We start from the raw sequence: 16,770 nt of genomic DNA, 5'->3' as shown, positions 1-16,770 counted from the left end.
ACAGTGACCATAGAAACCACAGTGCAACAAAGTCGAAACAACTTTATGCAACAGGTTGAGACCTTTCTCCTGAAGCTTGACCCAGGCCCAAGGTGATACTCTTAAGAGAGATCAGATCAGCTCCTGTTTCAAATTGAGCTGAAAGGGCTCTTGCTAAATCATCACTTAAAGGTGAAACAAAGAAATAGGTCTGGACAAGAACCACTGCTTTTTTAACTTTTTTTTTTTTATAAAATGCTTGTGCAAGGAAGTTAAGGCTGCTGCTACAAACAATAAAAACAGTTATAAAACATATACATATTTACATATATTACTTGTAAGATGTAAAAATAAGTTATTTACAAACACAAACACTTCAACAGCACAGATGCATTTTTTTCTTTGATTGTTGGCACCAAATAAGCAGTGGAGGAAGGAAAAAGAATACAAGATTCAGAGAACTTCCCAAAAGTTGATGCTATCTTGGAGTAAGTTGCTCACAGTTTAGCTTGAGCAAATGTATCCATCATTCGGAGGGAAAACATTTTGTATGATACTTGACAAGCACTTCACTACACAAACAGCAACCCTTCCCTTCCTTTTTTTTTTACCAGCTATGGAAAGCATTTCTGTGAAAGCTGAGTAAAATTAGTCATATCACTTGAAAGTCAGTGAGTTTATTGAGCTCTTGTGTCCTGACACCTGCTTTGCTTTCATCAGTGGGGACTGGCTGGATTGGTAAACATCACAAGAATAGAAGACAGACAGTGCAGCTTCTCTTTAATGTATTCTGGCAGCTTATCATTTTCTCCATACCTAGAAAAGCAAATGAGCATAGAAACATTTAGATACTGGAAAGAATTAAATCTTATTTCAGAACAAAATAATTGTATTAAAACTTGCCTGCAAATAGGCAAACCACTAAGTCAAGTGGATTTTAAGTTTATCCGGCCACATAAATTGGAGCTTGATGGCTTCAATATAAGCCACTCTTTACTTAAGGCAGATTAAGAAAACATCTAAACAATACTTAAAGCTGCAATAACATCTGAATACTCTGTGCATTACTGTCTCTGAGTGGCTCTATGATAGGAGAGGTGTCCAGTGTCAAAAAGATAGGGAAAATTTCACCTGTGTGCTTCAGAAGACTACTGCCATGGTATCTCCCTAATCTAGCAATGTCTTGGGAAAACAGAAAAGTATTAAAACCTTACTTTTGTCCCCCTCCCTCTTTTTAAATATTACACATCAACAGTGGCTGTCCTCTAGAGACCAAGAAGATGCATTCCCAGCATTTTTTTATTTATTCCAGAGTTCAGTCAAAGCTGGTGATATTTCTCTTTATTAAATTTATAAGCTGATCATCTGAGAAGTTTTACTATCTACAAAGCAAACCAAAAAGCAGCTATGAAGTTTACCTTATGTGTAACGGCCTTGCACTGACAGGAAACAGAATGATTTGTATAGCAGTTAGACTCACCTGGTTGTCTGCCCATCTGGAGATGTGTAGGTGATGGAAGAAACACCAGCCTGGGCTACCAGTTGGGATCCGTCATTAAACTGAACCCACACTGCTCCACTGGTCAGCTAATGAGAGAAGTTACATTGTGGTTTGGGGACATAAACCACAAGATTACATACCTAGAATTCTTCTAGTAATTGAAGCCTGAAGTTTGAGTATTGCTGAAGTGACTTGGGTGTCTTGGTCAGGATTTTAAGGATAAAGATTACATGTAGATTGCTATGAAGTACTCTTGACACAGTCTCAGGAATCAGACTTCCTGAGGGTTCAGATACTCAGCTTTACGTCATCTTTTACAATGACAGTTGAAATACCTTAGCTTAACCACTTCTAAAGCAGTATTAAAGCCAAATATAAAATAGCCCATTTGCAAGAGCTCACAGCTATATAAATTTTAAAGTGATATATATAAAAACACAAATAAAGCAAACTTTTCCTGTTAGGAGAGGAAGTTTCCTTTATCTGCACTATAGAGAACCATTTTACCTCTGAAGCTGGTTCCAGAGAAAAGCAGAGGAAATATTTCTCTGTAAGGAAGCAGCTTTTTTTTGTTGTATATCAGACTCCCTCTTCTTGTACAGGTCTAGTACATATTTGTTAAAAATACATTGTCATGACACCTTTGGATCTATATTAGTGAACAGACAAAAGTCTAAAAACTTCAGTTTTTCACTAGAGTGAAATTAAAGTGAGAGAATACACCGAAATAGGCAATAATAACCACAAGAAAATTGTAACCGAAATACTGAACTATTGTTTTGGTTTCTTCTTATGTAGTTCACCATGATATTTATCTAAGACCCTTACATGCAAGGACCTTCCCACATACCCATTTTTGGATTTCAACTGTAGCAGACCACAACTGAACGTATTCCTCAAATCAAGTTTAAAGTTCATGACTTAAAGATACATATCTCAAGTTCAACAGATAAAAAGAACAGCCTTCTCTTTAATCAGTATTCATTTCTCACCTGAGAAGCCCAACCAACATTTTTCACAAAGACAGACTTCACAAGCTGGGCTGAATTTGGACTGCATTCCATTTGGTGAACAGAGGAGCACGTAGGTTCAGCAGTGCCAGTCACAAAGGTAGACTTCTCATATGACACCACCTAAAACCCAGAAACACACAGTATTAGCAGCTTTAGTATGAATCCAACTAATTATGTACCAACTACAGTGGTCAATTACCACCTGTTTTGATCTCTCCATATAAATAGCCAGATTTAGTCTATATGCCTCCTTTAAGAACCATACATGATAGCCATCCCACAAGGTTTTCTATGTCTTTCATTATTATGGCAGTTTTTCTACCACTTCCCTGTACTGACAAAAGAATCACTTTTCCCGAAGCTCATTTTTTCCACTTAAACCCTGTTTTTCCTTATTTGACTGTCAGAAAACCCTGTCCCATCTTCAGGAACTATGTTCAACACAAGTTAGTTGACAGAACAGCCCTCATCCAGCTGACCGCTTGGCCAATATTTACAAAATTAGGGACATGGCTATTAATTGGAAACTAGAACATTGAACATTAATAGCAGAGTTCTACACCACATACAGAGGTTGAGAGAGACAAGTGGTGAAATAAGAGAGGATCAAATATTGGAGGCCTTCAGGACAACACCACCATTATGGCCTAGGAGGAACACATTTGCTTCTATAGAAGTTTTACTGCTCAGATACCTCCTCCCAGAGTCACAGAGATGACAGATGAGGTGGTGTGCTGAGCAGTATGTAAGAGTCAGGGTTCAGTGAAAAGATGCAAGTCAGAGGATGCCTCTGAAATAGGAGAGCTTGGTCAGGAAAGATTTCAGGATCCAGGTAACTACAGGAACCTGAAAGAGACAACAAGCTGTACCTCAGGATATACAAATCTAGTACAAGTATGAAGAAGCTGACAGAGTTAAGAGTAACATGGAAAGACAATACCTATTGTCTTATATTAGACATACAAACTTCAGAAGAGAAAGCAATCAGCAAAAGTCTTAACGACTGAAGTGGAAGTGTTTGCTGAATGGCAAACAAAGAATGAGTTTGAATGCTGAACCCTCAAGGTATGATGCAGTACCATTAAGGCAGTGTAAAAATCAATGCTAGTACTAAAGCATGCAGGAATTTCTGTAGCCAGGTTCACATCAGTCAGGGAAAAACAAGAAGGTTCTGCACCAATCAGATGTGCTCTACAGTCAAAAACAGAGATGCAGACCCACACAGATTTCACAAAGTGGAGACAAGACAAACTCCTTGTGTCAAGACCCCAGCAAGATTCAGTCAGCTGGGACAGTTGTATCAGGGTTGTGATGCAGCAATGAAAGCTCAGTGGATTTATTTTAAACCAGCTGCATGAAATCGTACAAAGCCTTGTATTCTATACACATAAATACACTTTTTTTAATACACCCTATTACTTCATTTCAGAAAAACATCCTTCAGTGCCCATATCCTTTGTGACTGTCACTTGATACACAGGCCTGAGCGGTCTCCAAAACACACTCAAGACACCATAAGCCACGTTCCCAAGAGGAATTTGGAGTGAAAGTTGCATAGAACTTAGATTTTTTTTACATGACCTTAAATCCAAATATGAAAAATTAGTTGAAATGAGATCTAACATTTCTTGTCAATATGCTCACAGATGGCTAACAAAAGCTGAAGTCCATACAAATGTAGTTCTATTAGTTCAAATAAAACAGCACTATTGAATTCGTTCTGTAGAGCTGTCTCCACTGTCTGTTCTTGTGTACTTACAGAGGGAGCACAGTTAGGAGTTTGAACTGGAGCAGAATTGGTGGCTGTATTTCTATCCAGTGGCATAACTTCTTTTGTACAGCTCTTACTTTCCAGCAGTGGAGATGCTACAGCCTGCGGCGACTCACTATTGCCAGGTTTTCTGGAAAAACAATGGGACACGTTGGGAAAAGGTCTGTCCACAAGGGACTAAAGAAACAAGCACAGCTCCTCCTTCAGTTTATCAGGGGCTGTACAAAGCACACGATGGCACCAGTCCTCAGCAGAATTGCTTTAAATGTGCTAACTGTTAGCCTGTTTAGTCTAACCCCACACATTTGTTTGTCCTAGTATCATAGAAGGCTTTGCAGGTCCAAAATCAGGTGTTTAAACATTCTGCAAAGATAATATTTATCTTGCCTCTGTTAAGCAACCTTGGCTTCTGCACACCTTGGCTGCATAAGGCTGCTTAGTGGGAATGTTCAAATGCATCAGTGTTTTCAAGTAAAACATAATACCTTCCAACAATTATTGGAAAGAATGGAACACCTTCACTCCTTTTTTCTTCTTTCAAAACAGCAGATTCCAGTGCAAGGCATATACGATGTCCCTGAAATCAGAAGGGGCTTGTTACAAGTTTAGCAGGCAACAGTGGTGCTGTTTGATACGTGTTGAGTGTGGCAGCTGAGCCTACACAAGAAAATGCTTTTTTCCAGTGGTAGTGAACATCTAATAGCTGCACCCACATATCATGAAGGATATTCAAAAAGCTTTACTACAGTGAGACTCTCTCCTAACTTCAGCACATCTGGAGTTATGCTCCATATAATCACATCTGCTCTTAGTTCCCCATCTAGCCCTGCTAAAAAAGAAGACATCCAAATTCTCCTCCAGAAAGTAAGAGAACATAAACAAGACTGAATAGGGAATGTGTACCATATTTTTACTGTTTCCTAAATCATAGACAAAAAATTACTCTTGTGACTGCTAACTGGGTGACACAAACAAGAGATAGAAAAGCAGAGCAGGAAGGCCAGTTAAAAACCTGGAGGGTTTTTTTGTTTGATGTTTTTCTGGTTTTTTGTTGTTTTTTTTTTTTAGGTTGGGGTTTTCTTGGGGGGGTGAGGGCAAAGTGGAGTGGTGGGTTGTTTTTTCTTTTTTTCTGTCAAATGTCTGTTTGGGTTTTTTTAGTTGCTTTGTGTTTCATTTTGGGGTCAGGTTTTTTTTTCCTTTTATTTTTTAGCGGGTTGTTTGTTTTGTAGGGATTGTAATTTGGTAATTGTATTTGTTTTGTTTTAATGTTCATAAAGCAGCTTCATCTACTCATTCCTTTCAGACAGGCAAACCTGCTTCACACACTAGCAAGAATTTACTGTATCATTCTTCACTGTGAGGCATCATTACTGTTACCATTGATATTTGCTTTTCCAAAACCACTTTATCATTCCTCCTCAACATAATGAAAAAAATGAAAAGCAACATTGAAAGCACATTTGTGAAAGAGAAACTGACATTTCAGTTTGATTTGCACTGGAGACATTTTCTTTAGAATAGTTTACCTCATTTGCATGATCCATATAAACTTGCACCTCCTTCTTCAAACCTACTTCGCTTTCTCCTTTCAAAGTGAAGGATTTCCCTGATTTCTCAATCACACGAGTTACACCAGCTGTCTTGTGTATCTTTGCTCCTGTAAAAGGGTACAAACTCCTAGTGTGAATGGTATAACATGCCAGCATCTATGAAATGCAAGTTTCTGCCATTACATTCTACTCTAAAAATCTATCTCAACGACTTTAATGCAAGAACAAAATGACTACTCCATGAGCCCTATGTCTTGCAGGAAAAAAGCCACTAAAATTGGGACTGTGACATTACCAGAATGCTTTCTACAGCCAAAGATCACTACTTAAAGGGGCTGAATAATGCATTTTTTATGTATTCTAAGAACCTTCTAAATATTCATCTGAGAGAAAACTAACATCTCTAACAATATTGTCACAAAGTGGTTAAGTAGGGCTTATCAGTATTTCTGTAAGGTTTTAATAAAGACGTCTGATCTTTCAATAGCAGTTCAGCATTGAGTCACAGAGCTGTTCAGTCTTCTTTGGGGCCATGAATTCTGTTGGGGTGTATCTATGCATGTGGCATACCAAACTAGCTGACAGCAGTCTATAGTGAGAAAACACTGCGCCAGGAGAAATTCAGGCTTGAGGTAAGGAGAAAGTTCTTCACAGAAAGAGTAATTGGCCAGTGGAACAGGCTGCCCAGGGAGGTGGTGGAATCACTGTCCCTGGAGGTGTTCAAAAAAAGATTGGATGTGGCACTTGGTGCAATGGTTGAGTTGTCATGAGGTGTTAGGTATTGGGTAATAGGTTGGACTTGATCGCTGACATTTTTTCCAACCTAGTTTTAAAAAAAACCCACAGCCAAAAAAAAGAAAAAAAAAAACACCCAACCACAAAAACCCAACAACAATCTCTAGTGCAGTCCATCTTATGAAGGACAGAGTTGGAAAAGGCAGCCAGGTGTTTTCTCCAGCGAGTGTTCAATGTGGAGTAGGGACACACCTTTCACCAAGCAGGTTAACTACCAAATACAAAGAGCTCATGAATAAAAAAAGGTGTAATTTATCTAACACTTGAACGTTTACTTCCTGAATAAGATACCAGTAAGGAACTAATGAATAATAAACTCATCAGCACATGCTAGATTAAAGGCTGGAGTGGCAGAAATAAAAAAAAAAAAGTTTGATATTTTCCTCAACCTTACATATTCATCATCTAGTGTTTGGCAATATTTTAGTGCAGCTTGAATAATAATTATTCACATCACCACCACAATACGTACCATCATAAAAACAAATCTCAACATCTGCAGTGGGTGAATTCTCCATCAACATGCACTTGGCATATCTTGTGTAGAACGTGACTTTGGGGGTTTTTGTTCTTACCAACTGCACAAACTTGGCTGCATACTGGTATTTTTTCCAGTACTTTTCTAAGAGAGAAGATTTTTAAAACTTGTATCAAAAAAATCATCAGGTTAAACACTGTGCACCAGCCTGGAGAAAAGTCATTTAAAATGCGCATTTGATAGCTGAAGCATGTAAGTAATGCTTAAGTAGTTTACTCAAGTATGTTCAAGCTGACTTATTGCCACCAATTCTTTAAAAAGTGTGCATCTTCAACAGCTTCAATTAACATAGTTCTGAATCTCAACAACATAGTAAAGTGCCGCATGTATCATTTAAATAGATATCATAGTCTAGCTGGCTTCAGGTAAAACCTCTAATTAGAGAGGTTTGCTTGTCTCTTAAGAACTTAGAGTTAACTTGTATTTTTCTCAAGCTGTCTACATAAAATACTCCAATGTATTTTTCCCCCTTCATCCCTAAGTTATGAGTATCAAGAAAGCACAAAGTAAAGCTGTTGATTTAAAAGCAACTTGGATAATATTTCTTCTAATCACATTTAAAGAGCTTCCAATACGAATGAGAAAATGAAGAAAGCTTTAACTCGAGTACACTACAAGAGTCACCTCTTTTACAGTAACCTCCATACAGAATGAAAACCTGTGGGTTTGCACTTTCTGGTGAAGTTTCAAAATAGTTTCCAGTTAGAACCAGTTTGCCTCTTATTCTAAAAGGAGTTTTATCTTCACAATTACCTGAAAAAATGCTGAAAGTCGAAAAGTCTCAAACAAGATTCCCTTAAAAATCACATTCATTATAACATTTCATTCATTGTAACATTTCAGATTACCTGGCAAGTTGTCAAAATTATACATACAGATGTCTTCAGGAGGAGCAGGAGGTCTGTCGTCAAGAAGGAAACCTCTTCCTTCATTTGGATGATAAACTGCAATCTACAGAAAAGAAAAAAAAAAATTACAAAAAGTTTCTACTTACTACAATGTTCCCTACTTTTAACAGATATGGAAATAAGTCACAGTTTAATTAATTACTATCATTGACTATGAACACTATTCCTCTAATTGTTTAACAGCAGCAGTTTTTCCAGCAATAGTTCACGTACTACAAAAATCAAGTCTAATTTTCCTCTGAAATAATTGTTTGCTATCTACCTATATTTCTGTGGCTTTACTATGGGGGAAAGAAAGGAGTTTACAGCTGTGCATATGTAAACACAGCATTTCTAAAGAAATAATCACTTCAATGAAAATTAAAGCAAAAAACCCCAATACAGCTCTGAAGGAACAGAGTACTCTAAGCCCTTTTTACAACAGCAAAGAAAGTGAAAACATACTCACCACATTTCCATCACAAGATATTCTGAGAACTTCTTTGACAAGTTCTTGTGAATGGTGATCTTTTAGGAACTCCATACACACTTCTCCAGTGTCTAGAATGCTCACCTAAACAGAAGATATCATTTCTTTCCTCAACTGCTCTAAGAAAAGGGTTTTCTTCTTCCTTGAATGCACTGCAACCTTATTAATGCTTCTCACAGTAACACTTGCTCTTCCTGCTATTAAAACAGAACACTGCTTCAACGTGACTCAGAGTTATAAGTCTGGTCAGTGAGGGAGTGGCTGCTTAAGTGACAAAGCAAACCAAGAGGGGGGAAAAAAAACAAACAAAAAACAACTCACAAAAAAACCCCATCAAACTGGGGGGTGGGAGGAAACACTGTAAGAAGAGTAAGACTGTAAGAAACTGAACATAAGGCAAAGGCATAATACCAGGAACAAACCAACCAGAAAACTGTATGTAATCAGTAAGGATTAGTGGAATTGGTTTTGCGTTCACATCCACAAGACGGGGAAAAAGCAGCATTTCATTTCTAATTCGGTTATTTAACTGTAAAAATGCTGATGTGCTTGACAGTTAAAATTTTAATGCTGAAAACTTAAGCACAACTGTACAGCTAAGCAGCAGTGTTGGAACTGTAGGATCTGTATTTAATATTTGTGATGTCTACCTACAGTTTCTTTGCTTGTAAGCTGAAAGCAATGTCCTGTCACCATTTCCAGGATTTGACCACAAGGTCCCAGTATGCCATATGCAAAATCTAAGATGCAATTTAATCACATAAGTCATTATAAAGTGTTATTAAAAAAAACCCCAAAGCTTCTAGTTGACCAAGTGATTTTGAAGTTATTCACATCATATTTAAGTTGTTTCCATTTTAAGCACAAATACATACCACTGCATTTTTTGTTTTCTGCCTGATGGGTTTCAGCCTGTGAGCGCTGAGAGGCGATACCACACTTCGCAGTGTAGGTTTGTGATGTGCCCGCGGTTCTTTGCTCCACATTTGGTTTTGTTCTGAAGTCGGACAAAGGCCACATGAAGAAGACGATTGAATTGTCTCAGAGTTGCAGAGAACTCCAGGGATGTATTTCTTTGGGTTAGTCTCATTTAAAGAATGTGGGCAGTCGACAGATGCATCATGACTCCTCATATCTTTTAAGGTGTTCCATGCGTTTCTTGACGCATCTTGTTGCACATCCAGATGATACCGAAAACCTCCATGTGCATTACTGTTGCTTGTTAGGTCTGCAGGTGGTCTCAGTGGAACTGAAGGCATCATAAAGATACATTGCAGATTTAAAGAGTCACAGTCAGAAGAAAAAAGTTATTGTATTTTTCAAAACTTTTCCAAGTACCATCTTAGAAAGCTTGAGTAGGGAATGGGATTGCTTTAGTCTTTAGTCCAAATCATTAGGCTACAACTTTAGTACCAATCAATACCAATGATAACAAAATCCCAGTGCTACTTAAACTGTTACTAGGTTTCAGCCTACAGTCCTAAGATACCTCAAATAATTTCACAGAACTGTTGAAATACAAAATACTAAGATTTCACATAGATAAACAAGAACTGGTTTTATCTGTTGATAGCTTACTTGCCATTCAGACAACCAGTAATAACAAATTTTATTTAAGTTTCATCTTAGCTAGTGCTTTAGCATCAGACAAAATTTAAGTACTTGAGATGTTAAATGCACACTTCAAAACCTGTTTTAATTCCAGTCACCTGTTAAAAGACAACCCCCTATTTTGATATTTAAACTTCCTATAACTGCTTCCCCAGTTTTAAACCTTAGCCTCACCCTCATGAGTATTTCACTCCTCCTACCATATTGCAGAACAGTTGAGATCAAACATTCAGTAGCATTATTCAGACCATATGTCATATGATTACAGTTCCCCATAGACAGGGAGAGTCCAGTAATAGCAAACCGATAAGGCCAGAATGGATTTGTGATTTTATGATTAAATTACATTATTTGTAAATGCTGTAACATGATGCATGACAAAGAACCTCCTTCCCTTCTGCGTTTTTTGTCCTTTCCTCCACCCCTCCTTCTGCAGCCTCATTATCTTTCTCATTCACTGAGGTCCCCGTTTTCCTCTTCAGGTCTATTTGTGCAATTATTCACAGAGCTTTTGAGTCACCTACCCATCTTTCGACCCCTTTACTTGTGTCAGGTTACAACTGAAAAGTCATGCTAGAAGGTGGTAATAACTACATCTTTAAATTCAGTGTACAATTTGTTCACTCTGATGAAGGCAGTCGCATACCAACCCCACAGCTTAAGAGGAACACCAAATACAAAACCTTATGAAATTAATTCCTGCCTTAGGAAACTAAGATGTTGCAGCTTACTCCAAAAGAGAAAACAAGACAATGTTTTCAAGGGGTATTTCTTGCTTAAGAATGATTCTATGGGTTAGTGACACTAGAAACAATTTTGCCTCTCTCAACATCTGTGTCAATTTTTGGCAGTGACAAATCAGTTTAGGGTCTCCCACGATTTTCTTTGAGGAAAAAACGTTTGCCTGCAGTAGCCTCTGTTAACATCCAGTTGCTGTCATTTCAGATGTCAGCATTATACTCTGGTAGCATAGTTACTTGGCCATACAGATACCCCTTCTGTCACAAGTTTCAAGAAATAAAATAATAGAAAATCTCACAGAAACTCCTACAAGGCACTACTCCAACTTGAGTGCTAAAGTACACCACCAATAAATAACACACCATTTGCTTGCATGCTTCCAAGCCACTGTTGCATTGTTTCAGCTTGGAATTTCTGCTCCAACAAACCAAGCTGGGGCTTCATTGGGCAGAGATAATTTGACCTGCAAAATAAAAGTTGTATGTGTAATCGAGATCACATCAAAGACATTAGCACAATAAAAAGTGTACTGTTACAGCTCCAGAAACACTTCTCGATTTAAGAAACGCAGGTAGTATGTTGCAGCTCTAGACAGCATACAACTTGCTTCTCTTTCACAGAGAATGTTCACAGAATGGTTCGGGTTGGAAAGGACCTTGAAGATCACCTAGTTTCCACCCCACTGTCATGGGCAGGGACATCCTCCACTAGACTGGGTTGCTCAAGGCCTCATCCAACCCATCCTTGAGTACCTTCAAGGAAGGGGCAATGTTCATTGGCTAGAGCATTAAATGAAACCCAAACAAAATAGTTTCTAAATGGAGTGCAAAATGATTACTAATTTCTAGCACAAACTTAACCCTGTTGGCACTCACTAGTAGACTCTCGGAACTGGCATATATGAACAAAGAGCCACTGATAACAGTGCAAGGAGATGTTCTTAAACCTAGTTTTTAATTCCCAGTATAGGAAAAAACCTTAGCTGCTAATTACACCCTGAATGCCTTCCACCCTAGTCTGGCTCTTCTTCAAAGAGCAATTAGCAATGCTCCCTACTACAACTTCTACAGGGAAAGAAACACTCAACTTACTGCACTTGGATAAAGTCACTAACAGAGCATTACCAGGACAAGGAAAAGCTATGATCTAGCCAGCTGATATGCCACCACACCTATGGTCTTAAAGCCAGGGACAGTGGGGAAGTAAAGCTTTACATAGCAACAGCATCAACTATCACCCTCTCCTATCTGGCACTCAAGCTACAAGTACAGAACCTTTGGGCACTTACAACAGTGTAGTTAAAGGAAAAATCATGCATTTGATGTGTAAGGCAGCTCTAAATTAATTTTTTTTACTAAGAAAAGTAATTCTTACTGTGGTTGGTCTTTTACAGGTGGAGATATTTGTCCTTCAAAAGAACCAGAACTACTAGAGGCCTTCTCCTTATATATTTCTCCTATATCAGTATAGCTGTTGACAGGTGAAAAGCATTCTGTGTTCTCCCTTGGTCCTACTTTGGGTTTGGAAAGAAGTTCCATGGAGTGAGATCTCTCAACACTACTGGATACACCTTGAGCCTGGCTGTGGGATGTGCCAGACCTGTCTGATGAGTGGGCCCTTCGGAGGTAGCGCGAATGCGGTCTGTCTTCAGCAAGCTGCATGGTTCTTCCCCGGCCAGTTACACCGACTTCCTTTACCTGCATTCCCCACTGATGGAAAGAACCACTTCCATCTACTGATGAAGTACTACTGGAGTTCTTGCTTTTGGGGAAAAAAGTGATTTTATTCGGAAGTGGCTGTCCAACTAATAGCTTTTTCTTTTCCTTCAAGCAACCGCTGGCACTGATGCTGGAAGAGCCTGTGAAGGTTGTAGAAATAGTAGCATTTCCACTGTCCATGGAATCTTCCGAAGTTCCAGATTCTTTACTCCGTGCAGAGCTACACCTGGACATAAAAGGATGATCCAACACTGAGGAAAGACTCAAACGATCTGCTGGATTTTTGCGAAGCAGCCTGTGTATAAGGTCTTGTGCCTCTCTTGATAAAAAGGCTGGCATCTCATAGTCTGCTAACACCACTTTATTCAGTGTGTTCTTGACTGTGTCAGTGTCAAAAGGTGGCTTTCCAATAAGAAGAGTATAAAACATACAGCCCAAAGACCAAACATCAGATTCAAGTCCATGTGGACTCCTCGTGGCTATCTCTGGAGAAATGTAATTTGGAGTTCCACACATGGTGTAATGCTTTTCATGAGGCATTTTCAGCTGAGTTGCTAGTCCAAAGTCAGCAATCTTGACATTCATATTACTGGTGAGTAAGATATTAGAGAGGGTGAGGTCCCGGTGCAGTATTCCATGAGAATGAAGATACAGCATACCTGTGGTAATCTGATGCAAGAAGTGTCGGACTGTCAAAACACAAAACCAGATGTTTTAGTCACATAAAATGAAGTCTGTTATTGGTCTTGCCTTTTTATTTTTTTAAACAAGGATGTTTAAGCATTATGCTAATGAGACTGGAATTAGCTTTCTGCTTTAAGCAGTGTGGCATGACTAAGTTCTGAGACAGTCCATTAAAAAGTGGTCTCTAATGAAGTAATCATAGAATCACTGAGGTTGGAAAAGACCTTTGAGATCATGTCCAACCATAACCCAACTACCACGACCACTAAACTATATCCCAAAGCTCCACATCTACATGCTTCTTAAACACTTCCACCACTTCCCTCAGGAGCTTGTTCCAACACCTGACCACTCTCTCAGTAAAGAATTTTTCCCTAATGTCCAATCTAAACTTCCCCTGGCACAACTTAAACCTATTTCCTCTTGTCCTAGAGCTAGTTACTTGGCACAAGAGACCAACAGCAGCCTCACTACAACCTCCTTTCAGGTAGTTATAGAGGTTTGTTTCACAGCTAACCGAAAAAAAAAAAGACAACAACAAGACAAAACACCAATAAACAAGGCTGGAGATATTTTCAATTAACCTAAAATTGTAAAAATAGATTCTTAAAAACTAAAAAGTTACGTTGCTCAGTTGCTCCACACTTTCACAAACAGCTAATACATGATTAAGCAGCTTCTCTAGATCTAGATTATAGGAGACAATTTGGATTATATTTATTTTATCATTAGCAAACCAGCAAGGCTAGTAGTATCTCAATTTCTAAAAAAAAAAAAAAAAAGTATCATACACTAACACTGAGGTAAAGAGATGCAACATAAAGAAAGCAAATCTGCAGATGTGAAGTGCAACTTCCCACTCTTGACCTATACTTCAACACAATTATATGTAGCTCCTACCTTGAATATACTTCTACTTTCTAATAAGTTCATTGATTAGGTTTTTTTAAAAACCTCAAATAACACAACTGTTGTTTGTGTTTCTATATTGCTTATTCCATTTTGCTGAAGTTTCAAGCGAATACATATAATAATAATTAATTTCTAGATTATCGCTTATCACAAGACTTTAAATTATAGGACCTGGTTCAACCATGGCAGTTTTAAATATCCTTTCACTAGAGTTAAATATTTACTGAATAAGACAGAATATCAATGCAAAGAGATGTACATGGAAAAGATTCTTACCTTCATCTTCTGAAAAGGGCTTCTTTCTGTTCTTTATGTATCTGCTCATTTCACCATTGTGACACATCTCAAGTATCAAGTACACATAGTTGCTGTCTTCAAAATAGTTATAAAGCTAGAATATAAAATGAAAGAATTAAAATGCATTTTGTAGACTATACAGCAAGGCACATACACAGTCCTCTGGACAAGAATATGATTCTTACCTCAAGTATAGATGGATGCTTTAGCTGACAATGTATTTTCACCTCATTTTGAACCCTCTGTACCATTCCAACTTTGTGCATGGCTTTTTTGTCTATCTGTAAGTGGATCACAGAATATTTTTCAAGCGTTGCAACACTAATTACATACGTATTATTTTAAGTGAATTTTACATTTCAGACATTCAAAGCATGTTTGCCTGGAAACCTGTAAATCTAAGCAAGCTTTCACATAGTTTAACCCACTATATGCTTTAAATGAACAAGTAAGTGGAGAGACAGATAACTGTCTAAAAGCAGACAGGTTTAACCTTTTCAAACCTAACACTAATTAGGAAAACTTCTGAAATACTGAAGCAGAGAAACCTAATTCTGTTTTGCCAGGCAGAAACGTTAAATATAGTTAATACTAAAAAAAGTATTACAGATAAGTGAATCTGGCAAAACAGCTGTGATGTAGTTTCCTTCAGTGTGTCCTGGTAGGGAGGGGAAATTTTACAAAGCATTTTTGACAGGACCTCTTCAGCCACATGGATTCCAGATGACATTTTTGTGATCATGTGAATTTTAATGATAGGAATAATTGTCCAACCAATAATTGTCCACCCAATCTTGAATATTTGAGCTTAAATTCTTCTAATAGCAGTGTAGGCACTTTTATTAATTATCAATGCAGTTTATTTAGTGGTACTGTATATTTCAGGATCAAATTCTAATCTAAGTATCAGTCACACAGACACAGAGCAATGCAGGTATGAACACCCAACCACATAACCTCAATTTGCTGCACCTTGCCCAATCAATTCTCTCAAGACTGAGACTTTCTTGACTGGCTGCCTTACCATTTTGATAGCCACTTCCAGACCAGTTTTCAGGGACACTGCTCTGTAGACTCCTGCGAAGGAACCCTTCCCCAGGAGGTTCCCCACCTTGAAATCCTGCAATACGAACAAATCGCCGTGAACATCAGTTCAGGCTTTGAAACCTTTCTCCCGATGCGGAGTCCTCCCCACCGACAGAGGAGAGGGGCCCCCACTATCGATGCTGAGGAAATGGCTCAAGTGTTCCCAGGGGGTACCTGGACGGTGCTCTCCGTGGCGCGGCGGCGCAGCATCGCCCCTGGCATGGCCATCGTCCTCCCCGGGCGGCGGCCGGTTTACAGTGGCGCTGGTGCTGCCCAGGGCGACGCGGCGCAGCCACCTTCCCGCCGTTTCTCCCGCCGTCTCTCCCGAGGGACGGGAGACACCCGCCCCCGACTCTCGCTGCTATGACATCGGCAGGGAAGCGACCGCCGCCCGCGCTGCAAGCACAGAGCGCCTGAGGCTTTCCGTAGCCCGGCTCAGTGGCATCTCCGCGGGCCCCGCACGGGTCAGCTGCCACTCACATAGAAGCGCAGGGAACACAAACCACGGCGGAGGCAAAGCTCCCCGCGCAACGCGCGCACCGACACTGCCCGAGATGCCCCGCCCGGGGCAGATTCCCCCGCCGTAAATAGGTAAACATGGTTTCACGGTTCGGCCTGGGAAAAGATGTGGCGGGAGGGTGCTTGGCACGGTTGGCTGAGCCCTTGCATCCGCTCTGATAAAGAGCGCAGGGAGACGCCGATGGGCTCACCCCACCACAACCCGTCGGGGCGCGGCGGTATGAACCACCTCACCGCCTCGCCGGCAACCTCCCATAAACAAATAGCCCGGTAAAGAACAGCCCCCCCCATCTGGCCTCTCCACACCGTCAGCAAATGGCGGGGCGGCCCCAGCCAGGCCCGCGAGTTGAGGGAGTGGGACCGGGCTCCGCACCTCAATTTTCTCGCCGATGCAGGTCGCCATGGCGCCGGCGGCTCTCCCCGGGTCTCTTCTATGGATTCTCCTCAGGACTTCGGCCGCAGCTTCCCATCACGGCGCCCTCCGCCGCCCACCTCGGCCCAGGCCTGGCCGCTCCTGGGCCCGGCGGCCACTCCCCTCCCCCTGCACCTCCATTTTGAAAAATCGCGCCGTTACCTCTCGGCTCCGCCCCAGGTCGAGGCTGCGTGTGACGCAATCGCGTCACGGAGAGGCGCCCATGGGGCTGGTGGGCGGGCGGGGTGGCAGGGCGCAGGGGGTGG

At 40.1% G+C, this 16,770-nt stretch overlaps 1 protein-coding gene across 1 annotated transcript; it reads right to left on the bottom strand.

Moving 5' to 3' along the window:
• Nucleotides 1-695: 695 nt before the first annotated feature.
• Nucleotides 696-16,495, bottom strand: PLK4 (polo like kinase 4). The gene is made up of 16 exons (XM_054392341.1): nt 16,466-16,495; nt 15,512-15,607; nt 14,673-14,768; nt 14,467-14,581; nt 12,251-13,283; nt 11,239-11,339; nt 9,400-9,773; nt 8,504-8,608; nt 7,996-8,098; nt 7,082-7,231; nt 5,791-5,921; nt 4,750-4,841; nt 4,253-4,394; nt 2,473-2,613; nt 1,460-1,566; nt 696-795 (listed from the first exon to the last, which is right to left on the bottom strand). Exons 1-16 carry the CDS (start codon nt 16,493-16,495, stop codon nt 696-698), a joined length of 2,916 nt encoding a protein of 971 aa, XP_054248316.1.
• Between the last annotated feature and the right edge of the window lie 275 nt (nt 16,496-16,770).

This window comes from Indicator indicator, chromosome 25 (genome assembly GCF_027791375.1).
Source record: "Indicator indicator isolate 239-I01 chromosome 25, UM_Iind_1.1, whole genome shotgun sequence".
NCBI lineage: Eukaryota > Metazoa > Chordata > Aves > Piciformes > Indicatoridae > Indicator > Indicator indicator.
Note: the sequence above shows the minus strand (reverse complement) of the source record. Positions and strands in the feature narration are given on the sequence as shown.